Consider the following 16,364-nt stretch of genomic DNA (forward strand, 5'->3'; position numbering starts at 1 on the left):
AGAGGCGCTCTTAAGACTTCTAGGTATTAGAATATTTATATATTTATATATATATATATATATATATATATATATATATACATATATTTATATATATATATATATATATATATATATTAGACGACGACGGGCAGGAAAAGACATTAGGAGTATAAATGACTGCTGATGTCTCCAGATGTCTCCAAACCATAAACCTGTACAATAAAAAATGTACCTTTACAATAAAAAATACATACAGTGAAATAAAACCATAATAAAATTTGGTAAAACAAATAAAATTGGCACCAAAAAACATAAAGGGCACCTATATACATACATATAAATAAGTGCACCCACATGCATGCACGTATTGGGTATTGCCATGCCCAGGCTAGAGTTAGAGGATTGATTCCAGGGCCATATTGTATTATTAACTCTAAACTGATGACCTGAAAAGGTTTTTAAAGTGTGGCAATGAATGAACAATATTAGGAATCTTGTCGAAGGGGCACATCATCTTAAAATATATTATCTTGCTATCTCTTTACTTGACACAATCTCTTTTAAATTTTACAAAAAAATGTGAGTTTTAATGTAATAAATGTTAGTGTATTTTTAACTTAAAATTTTGATAAGCAGGTTTGCAAATATTGTGCAATATAAAAGAGCACTCATGTGTTTGTTCTTTTACTTATATGCATCTGATATATGTAAAATCCATTATTAGCTTATCCCTGGGATAAATCAAGCCTCAAATCAATGCCTGTCAACTTAAAGAACTTGGAAAAGCTAGATGCCTATGCTATGCAGGTAAGTGACACTGGATATCTGTTAATGGTATACATAATTATGTTTTCATGGATAGCTGTCATCCATATCTGTATTATTTCTAGCTATATATACAGTATGCCCCACCTGAAATACAATGTTGAGCAGCAAGTTTTTTGTTCTACGCACTGAAATACATAATAGCTCAACTCTAAGATTAGAGCATGCAGGGGTAGAGAGTCCCCAATCAGATGTACTGTATAGACATACATCTCACTGGATTACTTGAGGCAAGCTGATTACTTTGGTGCAGAAAGAATGTCAATTACAAGGTGACATGTGAAATTCAATATTAGAGCCTGTCCATTCCAATACATAACCTCTTATATGAAATCTAGCAATGGCTGTGGATAGATTTTGTCCCATAAGGCAATGTTTATGACGGTGGAAACACAATCCAGCTTTGACAGATTCCTGGCATTGAGGCCAAGTGTGTTTGTATTACTATTTTAATTCTTTAAACAACCTCTTCACTCTACACTATAGTCAAGTCAGTCTGGCTACTGGTGGAAAGTTTGGAATGGAAATGATATTCTGTATTTCATAACTTAAATTATATGCAAACCTATTTACTGTAATTTTATATTATCTGTAATATGGTAATTACAATTGCAACAGCCATTTTTTAATTTGCAGTTTTTCCTATAGTAATACCTGGTGACCATCCCCTGTGTCAGGGCTTGTTAAAGCGTAAGTAAACCCAAAAGTAACCCAAAGGAATACAAATCACACTTACCTTTTATCCCGCAGATCAGTCGATCTGTCAGGAGGTTTCTTCCATCGGGTCCTGTGTCGTCCCGGTATCCGTCTTTGGCTTTCTCTGCGCCAGGCGCCACCATTTTTTCCTCTCGTCTTGCGTGTCCTTCTTCCTGTGACACCTGATCTCCTATTGTGCAAGCACAAGACTGGGTGACATAGTTTGGGAAAAACTTCATTGCGCGTGCGTAAAATCGGCAATTATTCATGAAAGAGCTCCTTCTGGGCATACCCGAGATGCTTCAAGAAATGCCATGCAGCTATCAATGAAGTACATTTATAACGAAAGGAGGAGGTTGCAAAAAGGCTTCAGGAAATCATAAGCACATAGATGCATCCGTCTTCAATAAATATAAATTCGCCAATAGCCTTAAACTCAAACCTTCTACAACAAAGTCCATGTAAAGCCATTTTTTACTGTGGATAGAGGGAGAAATGATTTATAGAAGACCTAAATTAAGTCATTGAAGTGTTTGGGGTTGGTCCCCACTTGACTTTGCATCTACCAAACACCAAATTATTACCAAAAAGGTCACTGGCAAGTTATAACACACTGGACAGCACAGACACATATAGGGAGCTATGTGACAAAGTTCTTAGGGCTCTTTTCCCATTAAGTGCATATAATGCTGTTCATTGCACTTCAAATAGCGTGCTATAATTGAAGATACCAGACATTACAAAGAGAGCAATGCCAGATGCTCCCACTTGTGCATTGCACTGCAGTGCATTTTACTAATACGTTGCTGCTTGTATTCTTAACAAAACATACAGGAAATTCTTTGTTGGCACAGTGGTAATAATGTTTCAACCTTGGAAAAAAAATGGTTTAGGGCAGATGCTGCTTTTAAGACTTTAGCTGTGGGTAGCTAACATCATTCCACCAGTTTAGCCAATATTCTGCAGTGCTACCCCCCACACCCCTCACCTTCCATGATGCATTATAGATACAGAGCTGTTTTTTGTCTTTGCATGCCCTTTCTTTCATTTCAGCAACATTTTGCTTTGTCATTTCCAGTACAGAACATTTTTAATTGGATTCTCGGGTAAAAGGTTTGAGATTTTGAAATAAACGGAACGGGGTTTTGTTTTTGTTTGTGCAGTTAGGGAGGTTGCCTTAACTTCTCTTGAAATCTCTCTAAAGTAAGAACTCCCGTTACACAATTGTCATCCAAACAGGTGTCCAATCCTTTGGCTAGAAAAAAGGTTCACATATTTGTATTTTAATCTGTCAATTTGCTTGGAGATTAGTTAGTGCTGAAGATGAACTGTTTGGTGATCCACATTGCATGGGTTGAATCCAAAGGAACATACTGCCCCCACAACTGTAGGTATTTTAATATAGTGTAGGCTTTAGCCTACAATCCTAAAAATAACAAGCTGAAAAGTTTTTCCATGAGTAGAATTTCATTATTATTTTTTTTTTTTTTGTAATGGACAACACCGAATAAACAGTCCCAATAAAAAGATCAGCCTTGGAGTGCCATTATGTCACTAAACATGATGCTGTGTCCATGATTTTAGGTGGGCAAACCAAGTACAGTAGAAGAACTGGTGAGATCCCTTCTAAAGATGGCACGCACAGACCTGGAGAAAGTCAGAGTCATCTGGATGTGGGTCTGTCACAACATAGGTGAGAAAAAGAAATTCCATGAACTTTTGAGAGTTCTGTAGTAGAATTCTCTGGACTAATACCATGAAGGTATACAGGTTTTGACAAATTCCAGAATTCAGATTTTTATTCTCTTTTAAAATAAATGATCACTGCTTTTTTAAACTTTTCTGCCAGTGTAAACCTGTGTGTTTTTGTGGATTAATAAGAAAACTGGTTGGTTATTAGGAAAACTTCCCACTCAACAGTCAACTTTGTTGTTTATCATTGCCAAGCTTGCATAACCAACATGGTGCTTCTGTATTTTGGACAATGGGCAGGTCCTCTGATATTAGGGGTACAGATCAGAGGTTGGTGTGCTCCCAGCTGGTGTTACAGGCACCCAGCCTTTGCAGGGAACTATGTAGTAGTGTTGTAGACCCATATTTATCTCATTACCAGTGACGTTTGCTCCCAGATTGGATTGACTGGTTTCTGATTTCAAAACTAAACTGCTTACCCCTAGGGATGTATTGTGCGCAGATGGGTTGAAATATGAGAATTTGAAGTTTAAATGAGGCAGTTTGTGGGTGAAATTAGTTATTTATTTTGGTGGGTGAAATATTTTATTAAAATAAATGAGAATATTATGACATAAACAGATTACAAACTATAAAAAACAGGGATGATATTTATTTTTTTTCCATACATGTTTATGCCATTGATCATGAAATGTTCAGTTAGGCCAATATGGGCTTAGTTTTGTTAAACGGACATCTGTACTTTCAGTACAATTGTTCTTTAATTACTGGCCCCACCACAATGAGCCGTTTTGGCTCCATTCCCCAGGGATAGCCATACCCTACTGGACTGAAAGGCCATCATGAGCTCTCTTGGAAGAATAAATGTGGCTAGGGGCTTGGGTAAGTCTCTGGGGAAGGGGGCTTGAGGCAATAAGTACTAAAAGAACTGTTTTTTTTTTTTTTTCAAGATTTACTAAGCATTAAATAATTCCAACAATAATAAAATGCTTGCTTAGTTTAGCAGTAAGGATTACCTATGCAGAATCAAAGAAACCTGGTGGAAACATTAACAAAGCAAATTCTTATCCCATTTAGAATATGACTTGGAAGGTCTGGAAGACAAATCCAAATGGACTGGTGATCCCTCCCAGATCCTGCTCTCTGGAAAGGGAGCCTGTGAAGGCTATGCGGGGTTGTTTGAAAATATGTGCAGGTGAGTGAAGTGGTAAAGACAATGGCAGACAATGGCAGTTATAATCTAAGGGGTAAAGAGCATGTAAATGTGATGGATAGTTTAAGATTTGCTGCAACAACAGTCTGGAACTTTAGGGGCCAGAACAGTGCAAGAGAATGGCATCAGCTCAGTAAAGGTCTGCATTACTTGTTGTTTGCCTGTCTCACCAGTTTATTTTGAGGTCCAATTCATGCTTTTGTAACTAATTGCATATATGTTTTTTAGTCATAGGGGTGGATTTTATGTACTTTCTATGCATATTTATGCGTGTAAGAAAATTACATGAAATTCATGCTTATAGAACAGTAAACTGGAAAGCAAACTCAAATTGTATCATGCCAGATAAAATATTATTTCACATTATAATGCATAGTGGGAATTTTTATCCCTGAACATAATACTACAGAACCATCAATGTGCATATGATGTAGCTAAGTGTGATGTTGAGATAAAAATCTCTTTAATGACTTATTTTCATTTTCTTGGCTGTGCATATATCAACTAACTACTCAAGTACCTGTAATAAAGGCCAATCACTGTTATTTGTAAGTGCTAAATCTTATGTGAGTGATGACAATGCTTCCTTCCATCTGGGCCATTATATTTACATCATTTCCCCAGTTTGCACATCTCAAGCCTAGGCACAATTTAGGTTTAACAACTTTTTTATCATTCTGTGGCTGACTGATTTAGTTGTCATATTCTTAATAGTGATACTTTACTTTCACTCATCTACAGGCTTGCAGGAATTCAATGTGTAAAAATTGGTGGCTACTCAAAAGGTCACTGTTATGTTTTGGGTCAGACGTTTTCTGGAGAGACAAATCATGCTTGGAACGCTGTGTATCTAAACAAGAAATGGCACCTCCTAGACACCACATGGGGAGCAGGAATTGCAGACAGCAACAGTAATAAATTTACCTTTCGGTAAGTAGAAGAAGCAGCAGTGGATATGAAATAATAAAGGAATGTGTATTCTTACTTAAATTTTGGTGTTCTTTGGTATTTCTTCCAGGCCAGTGCGGTATTACAACTTGAAACAACTTCTGCACTTTGCTTCTCTAATGTTGCACATAGAGCAGTCATTGCTTCTCTCCCCTTGTGCAGGGTGACTGGTCTTGTATCCATCCCATTCTGTGGTTTTCTGCAGACAGCCTGAAGTGGAAAGACCTGCTAAGCTAAATCAACCCTTTGATTTCTGCACAGATCGGGCCTGATTTATTACAGCTCTCCAAGACTTGGAGATGATAGACTATAATGGGAGAACCTTGGGGATGCAGCAAACCTGAAATGGTTTTCATAAAAATCTTTTTGTATTAGCTGACAAATGGTTTCAGTCCTGGAACAGATCCCTTCTAGGTGTGCTGGATCACCCAGGTTCTCCCATGATGGTCTATCTTGTCCAGTCTTGGAGAGCTTCAATAATTCAGACCCACTATATGCAGTGCAGTGATGTCACTGCCATTTTTATATGTTTATATCTGCAAATACATTTTCCATACATATTGAATATTTATATATTGTTGCAATGGTGAAATACATAAAGTCTGTTTTCCCTACATTTCATTTAAAATGTATTGTCTCAAGGACTTCAATCCCCTGGGTTCTGGACCTGGCTGATTTGCCAACTCTTTGTCCAGTAAGTGCACTTCAGTGGTGTGTAAAGGTAATCTGCCAGTACAGAAGTATGGGAGGAGGCATTGTTATCATTCTTATCCTAATATTTAGTGACCCAATAGCTCACACAAAATAATAAGGATATCCCTATGCCTAATATGCTCATGTTTATTTCAGGTCATAAAATAAAGGAAAAGTTAGCAATGGTATCTCCCTTAGTTCTATCTATGACTGGACAGGGTGGAGGTAGGTAGGTGAGGTTTAGGACAAAATTCCAGGTGCTAGTAACAAAATGAAGCTAAATCAGACACACAAGGGACCATTTCCTGCCAATGCTTAGAGCACCCACTTTGTTTTAAATGTATAAAATGACCAACACGTTTATCTCACTTTCCCTGTTCACTTCGTCTGCTTAGAAACAATGAAGCCCCATTTCTCCATTCCTTTTTTATGCAATATACACTTACTCTGTATCACAGACTTTATTAGGTTATTAGCTTTTAAAGAAATGTGCTTATGAGTTTTAGACATCACATCCTAGAAACATAAGCCATAGAGAAGGGGGATCTAAAAAGCATATTTCACCTAAAATTACATTTCTAATTGTGGATGAATTTATTCTTTGAATTGTTTATTGCAGTGTGATGGCCACAAAGAAAACCTTTTCTTTTGGCAGGTACAATGAATTTTACTTTCTGACTCACCCTGCATTATTCATAGAGGAGCATTTCCCTGATAATCAGAACTGGCAACTTTTGCAAGTTCCGCTGTCACTCAAACAGTTTGAAGGAAACCTGTGTCGTAAGAGCAGCTTCTATAATGCTGGCCTGATAGCATCCTTTCCTGAGACCCTCCAAGTTGAAACAGGTATTACTCAAGCTATTTATATTGTCAATAGAGCACTGAATTAATTAGAATTGTGAACCATCATGTGTCTCATACATTATATATTGTACTTATAAGTCTTTATGAGTACAATACATGAGCCTTTATTTCTTCTATGAAAAAGGAAATTGTCAAATTTTGCTTCTTACCATGTAGTATTGTAGGAAACATACTGCTTAACTAAATAATAATAATAACAAAAATAATATTAATAATAATAATACCTAAAGATAACTGAGGGCGAGGCGGTGTAAGTCCATAAAACAACCATTATTCAGGTTTTTTGTGTGTTGGTAAAGGGGACCCGATTTAAAACCAGCTTCTAAAATCACAACAAATACAAAGGTCTCTGTAGTATATGTGTAAAGGAAAACCACAAATTACTATGTGCCTTGGGATGAGGGGTACTACTCAAGCAAATTTTTTACCTGAAATGATAATTATTATCTATATCCACAGATCACAGTACATTAGTGTGGTGGTCAATAGGAACAATGTCTCCTACATTGCTGGTCACTGTGGGAAGAATGTCACTCTTACAAATAGCCAAATAGATCATTGATATCTAATAAACTGAGCTGAGAGTCACAAACTGCTCATTGATCAAGGAACCCCTAACAACCTCTGAAGGAATGTATAGATAGCAATAAGGAAATAGGTTTGAGGCTAACTGCTTAATGTGAAAAAGAAATTATTTTGTTATTAATTAAATATATGTATTTTCACATATTTGGTCAATACATAATTACAGTAAAAAAAAAATTGGTATTTTACCTAGGTCCTGTTACCATTGCACAGGACTTAGGTGTTTCATACTATACTTAGATGCTTCTAAACATAAGTGCATTCAAAATGACTATATAATGTTGTGTAAACTCCAATGCGTTTCGCAACGGTTAGGCTTCCTCAGGGATATGATAATGAACAAACGTTATGGTCAGTAGTGAGAATCAATTACAAGAGTGATACATGTGATGATAAGAACACGAGTGGAAGTTTGATGAAATCCCTGCTGTAGTTCTTGCAAAAGTAAATCATGCTCCTAATCAAAGTTTGAGAATCTGCTGAGATGTATACAGAAGAGAAATAGTATCCCCTTTACCTGACATTGAATTCATCCATCAATTTACAGTATATGTTGTATAGGGATAGAGCTATGCCTTTTGCCGATTTCTTTTGCTTGATTAATGTGGTCAAATGACTAGAAGAAAAATTCAGCAGAGCGTGTGTTTTCCCCAGAACGTCCGGGGGCCTGTCTTTATTGCTATCCATATTTTTCTCGCTAATTTACATAGAGGTGGCTCTAAAATTAAACAATTAGGAGTGAGGAGGAAAATATTCTTGAATTTTCTTACCTCTGAAAGAAAGCTTAGGTTCCTGGTTAACAAACACTAATTAGAATGGATAGGTATGGATAAACAAAGAGTTGTACTGCATATAAGGATAGTTCACATTTTCTGATGATATTTCTGGACCTTTTCATGTCTATATACTATACATGTCTATCCTAAAATCTATTAGGACAGAATTACACAGCTGTGTTTGACTTCCAATGACAACAAGCAAATGTATTTTGGGATACATGCATACTTAAAAAAAAAAGAAATAAAATTACAAAAAGAAGAAGAAATAGGACTTATTTTGTATGTTTAATACTAATAAAGTAAAATAATATTAGAAACTAAAATGAACAACAAATTTATTTTAGAAGGTTCCGCTAATTTCAGCTAACTAAATATTGTGGTACAGTTACCATGACATTATTGTACAATTTTCTTCTAACATACGAATCCTAATAGTTGATACCATTTTCATTTTTTTACAGTTAACGGAAAGGCTACCTTTTCTATTGAAGGTCATTCTCCTGCACTCTTCTCTTTTACGCTCAATAAAACAGAAAAGCCTGGACTGATGACATTAACCAAAACCGGAATGCAGCTGGAATTGTATCCACAAGTGACTGGGAGACACAAGCTGGCGATTTATACCAAAGCATATGACAGTACCAAGGAATCATATGATAATGTAGTAGAGTATATTGTCTATTGCAGGTCTGTTGACCCTGTATTCATGATCCCTAAGGAGTTAGATGTGATAGTCGGTCCCAGCTGGCTAACTGACAAGAAGGGCTTTCTACAGCTCACATGCCATGACCCAGTGATTAACACTCATGATGGCCGCTGTACTCTAGGTTTAACTTTAGCTAGGAGAATCCTTGTCCTAGCAACATTACATGGAGATCACATCAAATCAGGAGATGAAATGAGATACGTTCTGCAAACCCAACGAGGTAACAGAGTGGAATTTAAAGTCCACCTGCCCAGGGCAGGTTACTATGCTTTAAAACTGCACAGCTCCACCGGTCCAAGCAAGTTTGAGTGCTTTTGTAATTACCTACTCATATGTACAGATCCAGAAGTGACATGGCCACCCTTCCCAAAGAAATTACAGAACCCTGTTGGGCCAACTGCGTTAATGGAGAAAAAAGGAATTCTGCAACCCTCTTGTAATGATCCTATTATTTATACATCCACTGGACATGTTTCTATTTCATTTACTTTAAAGGACAGTATAAAAATGTTAACAGCCCTTCAATGTGATGATGTATCACTTAATGACTGTGGAGAAAAACGGTATGTTACACCAGTCCAAAGAGGCAATCATATAGAACTGCAGGTTCGTTTGCCAAAAACTGGCTCATATGTTCTTCAGATCTTTGCAGATAGCAAAACATGTCCAACCAACTTTGAATACACCTGCAATTACTTAATATGCTGTTCGGGTATAGAGACTTCAGGCCCAGGGGCCCCCGCTATACCACAAATACCAGTGGGGTGCAAAAATTCAACAGGCAAAACAAGTTTTATCCAACCATCACAATTAGGACAAGTAATTAATAGCACAGATGGACGCTGTTCCTTGAGTTTTTCCCTAGACAGAGATATGAGCTGCCTGGCTACATTACATTCTGATGATAACCAGTGGAATAGCCAGATGGAAAGACGGTACATTCTGCAAATACAAAAACAGCAAAAGGCAGAGTTCTACATCCAGCTGCCGAGACCTGGATCCTATGACCTCCGGATTTATGCAGATAATAAATTTCAACCAGGAAGCTATGAGCTTGTTTGCAGTTATCCTATATCTTGTTCCAATCCGAAGGCAGCTTGGCCACCCTTTCCCAACATACTTCAGAACCCTGTTGGACCAACATCTCTGTCAGAGAAAAAGGGCTTGTTGCAACCTTCCCAAACAGAGCCAATCATTCACACTTCTGACGGACGATGCTCTGTCTCTTTCACTCTCAAGAAAGAGATGGGTATATTTGCCAGGTTGCTATCAGAAGATGTGTTGTTAACAGAGGAGGGAGAAAGAAGGCACATCCTTCAAGTCCAAAGACAGAACAGAGTGGAATTTCAGGTACAACTACCACAGGCTGGGATGTATGTTTTGAAGATTTACACTGAATGTGAGCAGGGTAATTTTAAATTTGCATGCAATTATCTGATTACCTGTGTTAATACACAAGTAACGTGGCCTTTGTTACCTCTTGAGCTATGCAACCCTGCTGGACCTAGTTATCTCTCAGAGAAAAAGGGTCTTTTGCGCCCATCCCACCTTGAGCCTGCAATCTTTACAGATGATGGACGCTGTTGTGTCAGTTTTGCTGTGGATGAAAAAATTGATATTGTGGCTACCTTACATTCTGACGACATCACAACTGAGGAAGCGAGGAGAAGACATATTTTTCAACTCGAGAAAGAAGGTCGGGTGGAATTTCACATCCAACTCCCTACAGCTGGTAACTATGTTCTTAAGCTCTGCACCAAGATGAAGACGGACATCAGTAATGTTTACGATTACGCTTGCAATTACCTCATATGCTGCTGTAATACAAAAATAAGGTGGCCATTTTTTCCCATGAGATATAACAGCTGGAATTTAGGTTATGAACTGCTAGAACCAAAGACTGGCGTTCTGCCAGCCAACACTGATGTACGATTCAGAATTAAGGCCAGAGGGCTGGCAGCAGTGTCCATCAAGGGCAAGAAATTTTGGCCTTTGACCTTAGGCCATGATGAATGCTGGGAAGGAGTATGCAGCACAGCTGGCACCAAGGACATACAAGTGCTGATGACAAACAATCTGAACATGAATTATGCTTTGGTGCTTAGTTATCAGGTGAAGGGAGTAAGTCATCAGAGACTAATAGAAAGCTCATATTCCTCCTAGTTATGTAAATCACAAATCACTCCCTTCCAAAGCACCAGCTCCCTTATAATATGAATCATCTTATCAAGTACGCTTGTCAGAGGTGCTAAAACATGATATGGAGGATCTGCTACACTGAAGCCTTTATGTGTGACATATCCCTATTCTAAGTTTTAAGCTAACGCCTATAGTTATTCTGATGGTTTTCAAAGGAGGTGTGGAGGTGTTACTTAAAGAAGAAGATAGCAAGAAGAGTTTATTGCTACTGATCCAGAGTTTGTATATATTGTAATGTATATGTTGATGCTTTAAATGTATCTGAATAGGCATATGGACAGAGTTACATTATACAAGTGCTACTACAGTATGTTTAATCTTACAAATCATAAGAAACTTGAGGCCATGTTTACTAATTTTACATGCTTTCTTTTTGCGATATGAGATGTTTTAAATGTATAATTTTGTCTTACGTTTGGAAAAAAGCCTATAAACCTGTTCCTCCATAGTTCAGCACATTCAACATATCCTTTTATCTCCCTCCTGCCTCTCCGCAAAGGCCTTTCCAGCTGCTTCAAGTAAGCAGTAAGTGTGACAGCTGCTGTCACATACTTCTAATATAAAGGCAATTGTGCTTAACCTTTTTGTAATAAGTTTGCTTATGCATACCTAAAATACCTTGCATTAGGTTTACATATCTGATAGATTATTTTTGAATCAGATAGAACAATGTATTATTCATTAAACTAGATCTCTATTGTCTAAAGATGATTCTATGCTTTTTTTACAATTAAAGTCCCCCAACTGATTCCCCGTTATGCGGCCGCATACTGTTTGGTACCTGCATAGTTTTGAAGTCAATAGTTGTGCTGTACTTTACATATAGGTTGCAAAAAACAACTAAAAAGCAACCATAAGTTTTTCAGCATATTAATTTACATAAAAATAAGCAAGTCTTCTGACAATGTTAACTGAGCCAGATAATAAAAGCCAAATAAAACCACTCAGATCAGTTTAATGGCTAGCAAAAGTAAAGTTGGCAGAGTTCCCAGCTAAATAGAGAAATAATTATAAAGTCTTTCTTTTATAAAGCACCCCTGCAATGTGTGTACCCTGAATCTAGTTCAACAGAGCTCACATCTTGGGTCATCAGATGAAACTGTATAAACAGTTAAAGCTTTGTTTTTGTGCTGATTAGCTGGTAAGTGTTCTGTGGATATTCTGTATTGTATATTAGGTAATAATCTAATAACATTTTTTAAAATTATGAGGTCTCCAGTCTCCAATCCTCAACATTTGGATCCTGTACATCAAAAGGTTAAGGGTGCTCCCAGGTTAAGCACATCCAATCTGCAGAACAAAATGTGATAGCATTTGTTTTCTTTTTTAACTGTAGTTCTTTGACCTGGTCATCCTGCCACTCAGTGTACTGGATCAATAGAGGAGCAGCATTGTCAGCCCAGGACAAAAACTTCCTCTTTTCTTAACATAACGGGGAGATCTTTTCTTGTGCAAGGAAATCAACGTAACTGATAAGAATGCAGCACACACATGGGATCTGTAAGGACCTACAGGTATTTTTTGCTTTTTTTGAATAGACATAAAATCATGTTTCTAGTGGAACAATATATTTAAACGTTGTAGAAAGGAGTAGATTTTGTGCGACTTTTAAGGCCAGAGTAGATCCAAATAATATATATATATATATATATATATATATATATAAAACTTTATTCCAATGTCACAATTATAACAACCATCTTTAAGAATAAAAACATGTCATACAAACAATATCTCCTGGGCAAGCACCCAATCAATGGGTTACAAGTTGTCAACGCGTTTCGCAGACTAAGACCGGCTTATTCAGAACTGTTTCAGGTGATCTACAATATACAACAGTACACATAGTAAGCTTACATAATCACCTTTATCAGTCTCAGCATCTCATGACCACAAAGCTGTTTAACCAGTCAAGCAGGAGGGGGGGTGGGCTCCAAATCATGCATGCTTCTCCAGATGGAATCCTATTAATCCTATCAGAGTGATTGCACCAAATAGATAATTAGAAGTAATAAACTTAATTCATGCCTGATTGAATACGTGTGATTAGGGTTTTCATTATTATGTTTGGGTCATAGTTTTTATCTCAAAAGAGGTTATGTGCAAAATCTCCCATCCTATCGTGTGTAAATTCCCCCACCCACTAGATTGTAAGCTCTTCGGGGCAGGGTCCTCTCCTCCTATATCACTGTCTGTATTAGTCTGTCATTTGCAATCCCTGTTTAATGTACAGCGCTGCGTAATATGTGGGCGCTATATAAATCCGGTTTAATAATAGTAATAAAAATCGTTTAAATCCTTTAAGATAATTACTGTAAAAGTTATTTCTATAAAAAGTTTGAATCTTAATTTATTGCATAATTAATATCATTATTAAATAATTCCATAAAATCATAATTAATAAGTGATGGTCACTATGAAAAAAATACTATCTTTGGTCAGACAAATTAGAAGATCATTAGCTCCATAAAGTTACCTCATCTAGTCCATATCTACAGGATTAGTATGTAATGGTTGAATACCTTATCAATCAGTATATATACAAGAAAGGACTTTCCAAATAAAGGGTGACAACAGAGTCAAGAAGCCTATGGGGATAAGGTAGAGCAAATACTGGTTAGGTATCTGCCATAATGATGACTGGTGATTTAAAAACTGACAGTGTGATGTGGCTCAGCAAACAACCTGCACAAGGTGGAGAGGGGAGGAGACGTAGCAATGATGAAGTGCCCGGGGGCAACTTGTGGATGGCGCAGGGAGAGCCCCAGTGTATTTATTGGGAACTCGTCATATAAATTGGGAACTCCGTCAGCACATCCGAGGTCGCGCCCACAGACACGTCACCTGATCTGCTGCAAAGCGTCCATCACTCAAAGAGCTCTGAGTTTAATAACCCCACAAGGTGCAGAAACCACCTGTGTGGCTGAAGGCTACAGCCAGAGATAGAGACTGATGAGGGTAGCAAACATTGGGACTGAAAGCTTATCATGTACAATTCAGTAAAAAATCTTCCTTTTTTTATTATTAATGAGAGGAAGTATTGATACAGAGAAAAAATAAACAATATATTTCATACATTTTAAAGGATGTATGTAAACCAACATAATCAGCATAAATAATTGCCTATATAGAATTTCATAACAAAGGCATATATGTCGATATTACTGAATAACAGTGTTCATGATTTCAAGATATATTCAAACAAATATATCAGTAAATATCATACATCCACAAAATTATATAAATAATTAAAAAAATGTATATAGGTTATAGAATTAACCAGAATCAACAATAAAAAAAAGGGAGACAAAGATACATAAGGACAAGAGACAGAAACCAATCGGACACCAGAACAAAAAAATAAAAAAGACTAAACAGAAGACGAGTGCAGACATAAAATGGATCAAAAAAAAAATTTTACTGACTAAATCATTACCATGTAGAATCTATAATCCAAACAAAATATCTTTTTATATATTGTGTATGATCATCAAAAATATTTATGTTGGGTTGTGTTATAAAAAAGGTTTGAAGCTGATTGCTTTGTTAAGACCTGGAAACGCGGTTGCTTTGAGGTTGAAAATCCATTTAGTTTCTCTTTGTAATAATGTTTTCTCCCAGTGGCCTCCCCGAGGGTCCTCTGGGTCATTTTCGAGTACTGTAAATTTAATTGCTTCTTTGTTAAAATCATGATGGTTAGCCATATGAAGGCTCAATGGGGTAGTTATCTTTCCGTTGATGATAATATAGACATGCTTGTATATTCTCTTCCTAAGCTCACGCTTCGTCTTCCCAATATAAATGCATCCACAGGTGCAATAAGCCAAATAGATGACTCCTCTTGTTTTACAATTAACATTTTGAGTGAATTTGGGAGTGAATTCAACAGGAAATGGGAACTTATTCATTGAGCTTCTATCTACCAGAAATTTGCACTGATTGCAAGAACCACACATGCGAATTTCATCTCTCACTATAGCTTTGCTTTGTTGTTTTTGGTAATGACTATGAACTAGCTTATCCTTTAAGGATGGCAGTTAGGCCGACTCTGATAGGAATAATAGAATTCTATCTATAGGTAAATTGAGATATTTGCTGATACATTGGTCTGATGTTAAGATTGGCCAGAATTTACAGATATTACAGATACTTTTCAAAATCTTATGTTGAGACGAATACCTGGTGATGATTCTAACTTCATCTTTTTTTGTATTTTTTTTTTTTATGTCTGTTGAAAACAGCAAAATTTGAATGATCTAATTTTTTTATAGGCCTTTTTGAGCATTGTTCTCGTATACCCCCTCTTTATAACCTCTGCTGTAAATCCCTTGCGGCAGTTTCAAACTCATCGTTTTCTGAGCAGTCTTAAATACTGTGAGTATGGTATAATCCGTTTTAACGCTTAGGGATGTGCGCTTTTTGCTGCTAGAATAGTGTTTCTGGTGGTTGACTTGTGATACAGTTTTGAGGAGATAGTTATATCTTTATTGATCCTTATCTCGATATCCAGAAATGGGATTGAGGATGGATTATATTGTATAGTAAAATTTAGATTGTAGGAAATACCTTTCAATTTTTCAAAAAATTCCTTCAATAGAGAGTCTTTACCCTGCCAAATGATAAGGATGTCATCAATATACCTCCGCCATAGGAGTAAATGGCGGAGGTATATTGATAAGGCCTCATTCGAAAACAGCTCTCTCTCCCATCCCCCCATTTAGGAACCTCTATTCTAAAATAAAGAAGGGTTTCAATAGAAGTAGATCAAAAAAACTTAGGAAACAGCTAGACAGCTGCAGATGTATTTTGTGCTGGCTGTGAGTATTTACATACACTGCCCAAGTATTTATGTTCATGCTTATGAAGTGTGTAGGTGAAGACTCAATGACATATTCTGACAGCAGCTTAACTTGGGAGAAATCCATGCATTAATTCATTGGTCAAGATGGGTTAAAGTCCCAGGACAAGAAGACTGGGTGAAGAGGTTGGCACTAGGAAGGGAAGAACATCGTATCACTGGTGTTTAGGCAAGTAGAGTTCCACTTTAAGGTGGAACTAACTTTATTGATATATAGGTTTGCTTGTCAAGTGCATACATGTTGAATGGCTTGCAAGTGTAACATTCACAGCAATGTATAAATAAATGTTTATGGTTTATTACTGTGTAGTCCATTTTTTTTTT

At 36.8% G+C, this 16,364-nt stretch overlaps 1 protein-coding gene across 2 annotated transcripts in view; it reads left to right on the plus strand.

The window, feature by feature from the left end:
* LOC140328217 (uncharacterized) overlaps positions 1-16,342 on the plus strand; it is a 46,773-nt gene extending 30,431 nt beyond the window's left edge. For both annotated transcript variants that reach the window (XM_072407631.1, XM_072407630.1), the window contains exons 5-10: positions 707-789; positions 3,088-3,196; positions 4,273-4,390; positions 5,150-5,338; positions 6,705-6,895; positions 8,739-16,342. In XM_072407631.1, the coding sequence (XP_072263732.1) occupies positions 707-789; positions 3,088-3,196; positions 4,273-4,390; positions 5,150-5,338; positions 6,705-6,895; positions 8,739-11,146 (3,098 nt within the window). In that variant the 3' untranslated portion in view covers positions 11,147-16,342. The remainder of the gene's footprint in view (positions 1-706; positions 790-3,087; positions 3,197-4,272; positions 4,391-5,149; positions 5,339-6,704; positions 6,896-8,738) is intronic.
* The last annotated feature ends 22 nt before the right edge of the window (positions 16,343-16,364 follow it).

Source organism: Pyxicephalus adspersus, chromosome 4, assembly GCF_032062135.1.
Source record: "Pyxicephalus adspersus chromosome 4, UCB_Pads_2.0, whole genome shotgun sequence".
NCBI lineage: Eukaryota > Metazoa > Chordata > Amphibia > Anura > Pyxicephalidae > Pyxicephalus > Pyxicephalus adspersus.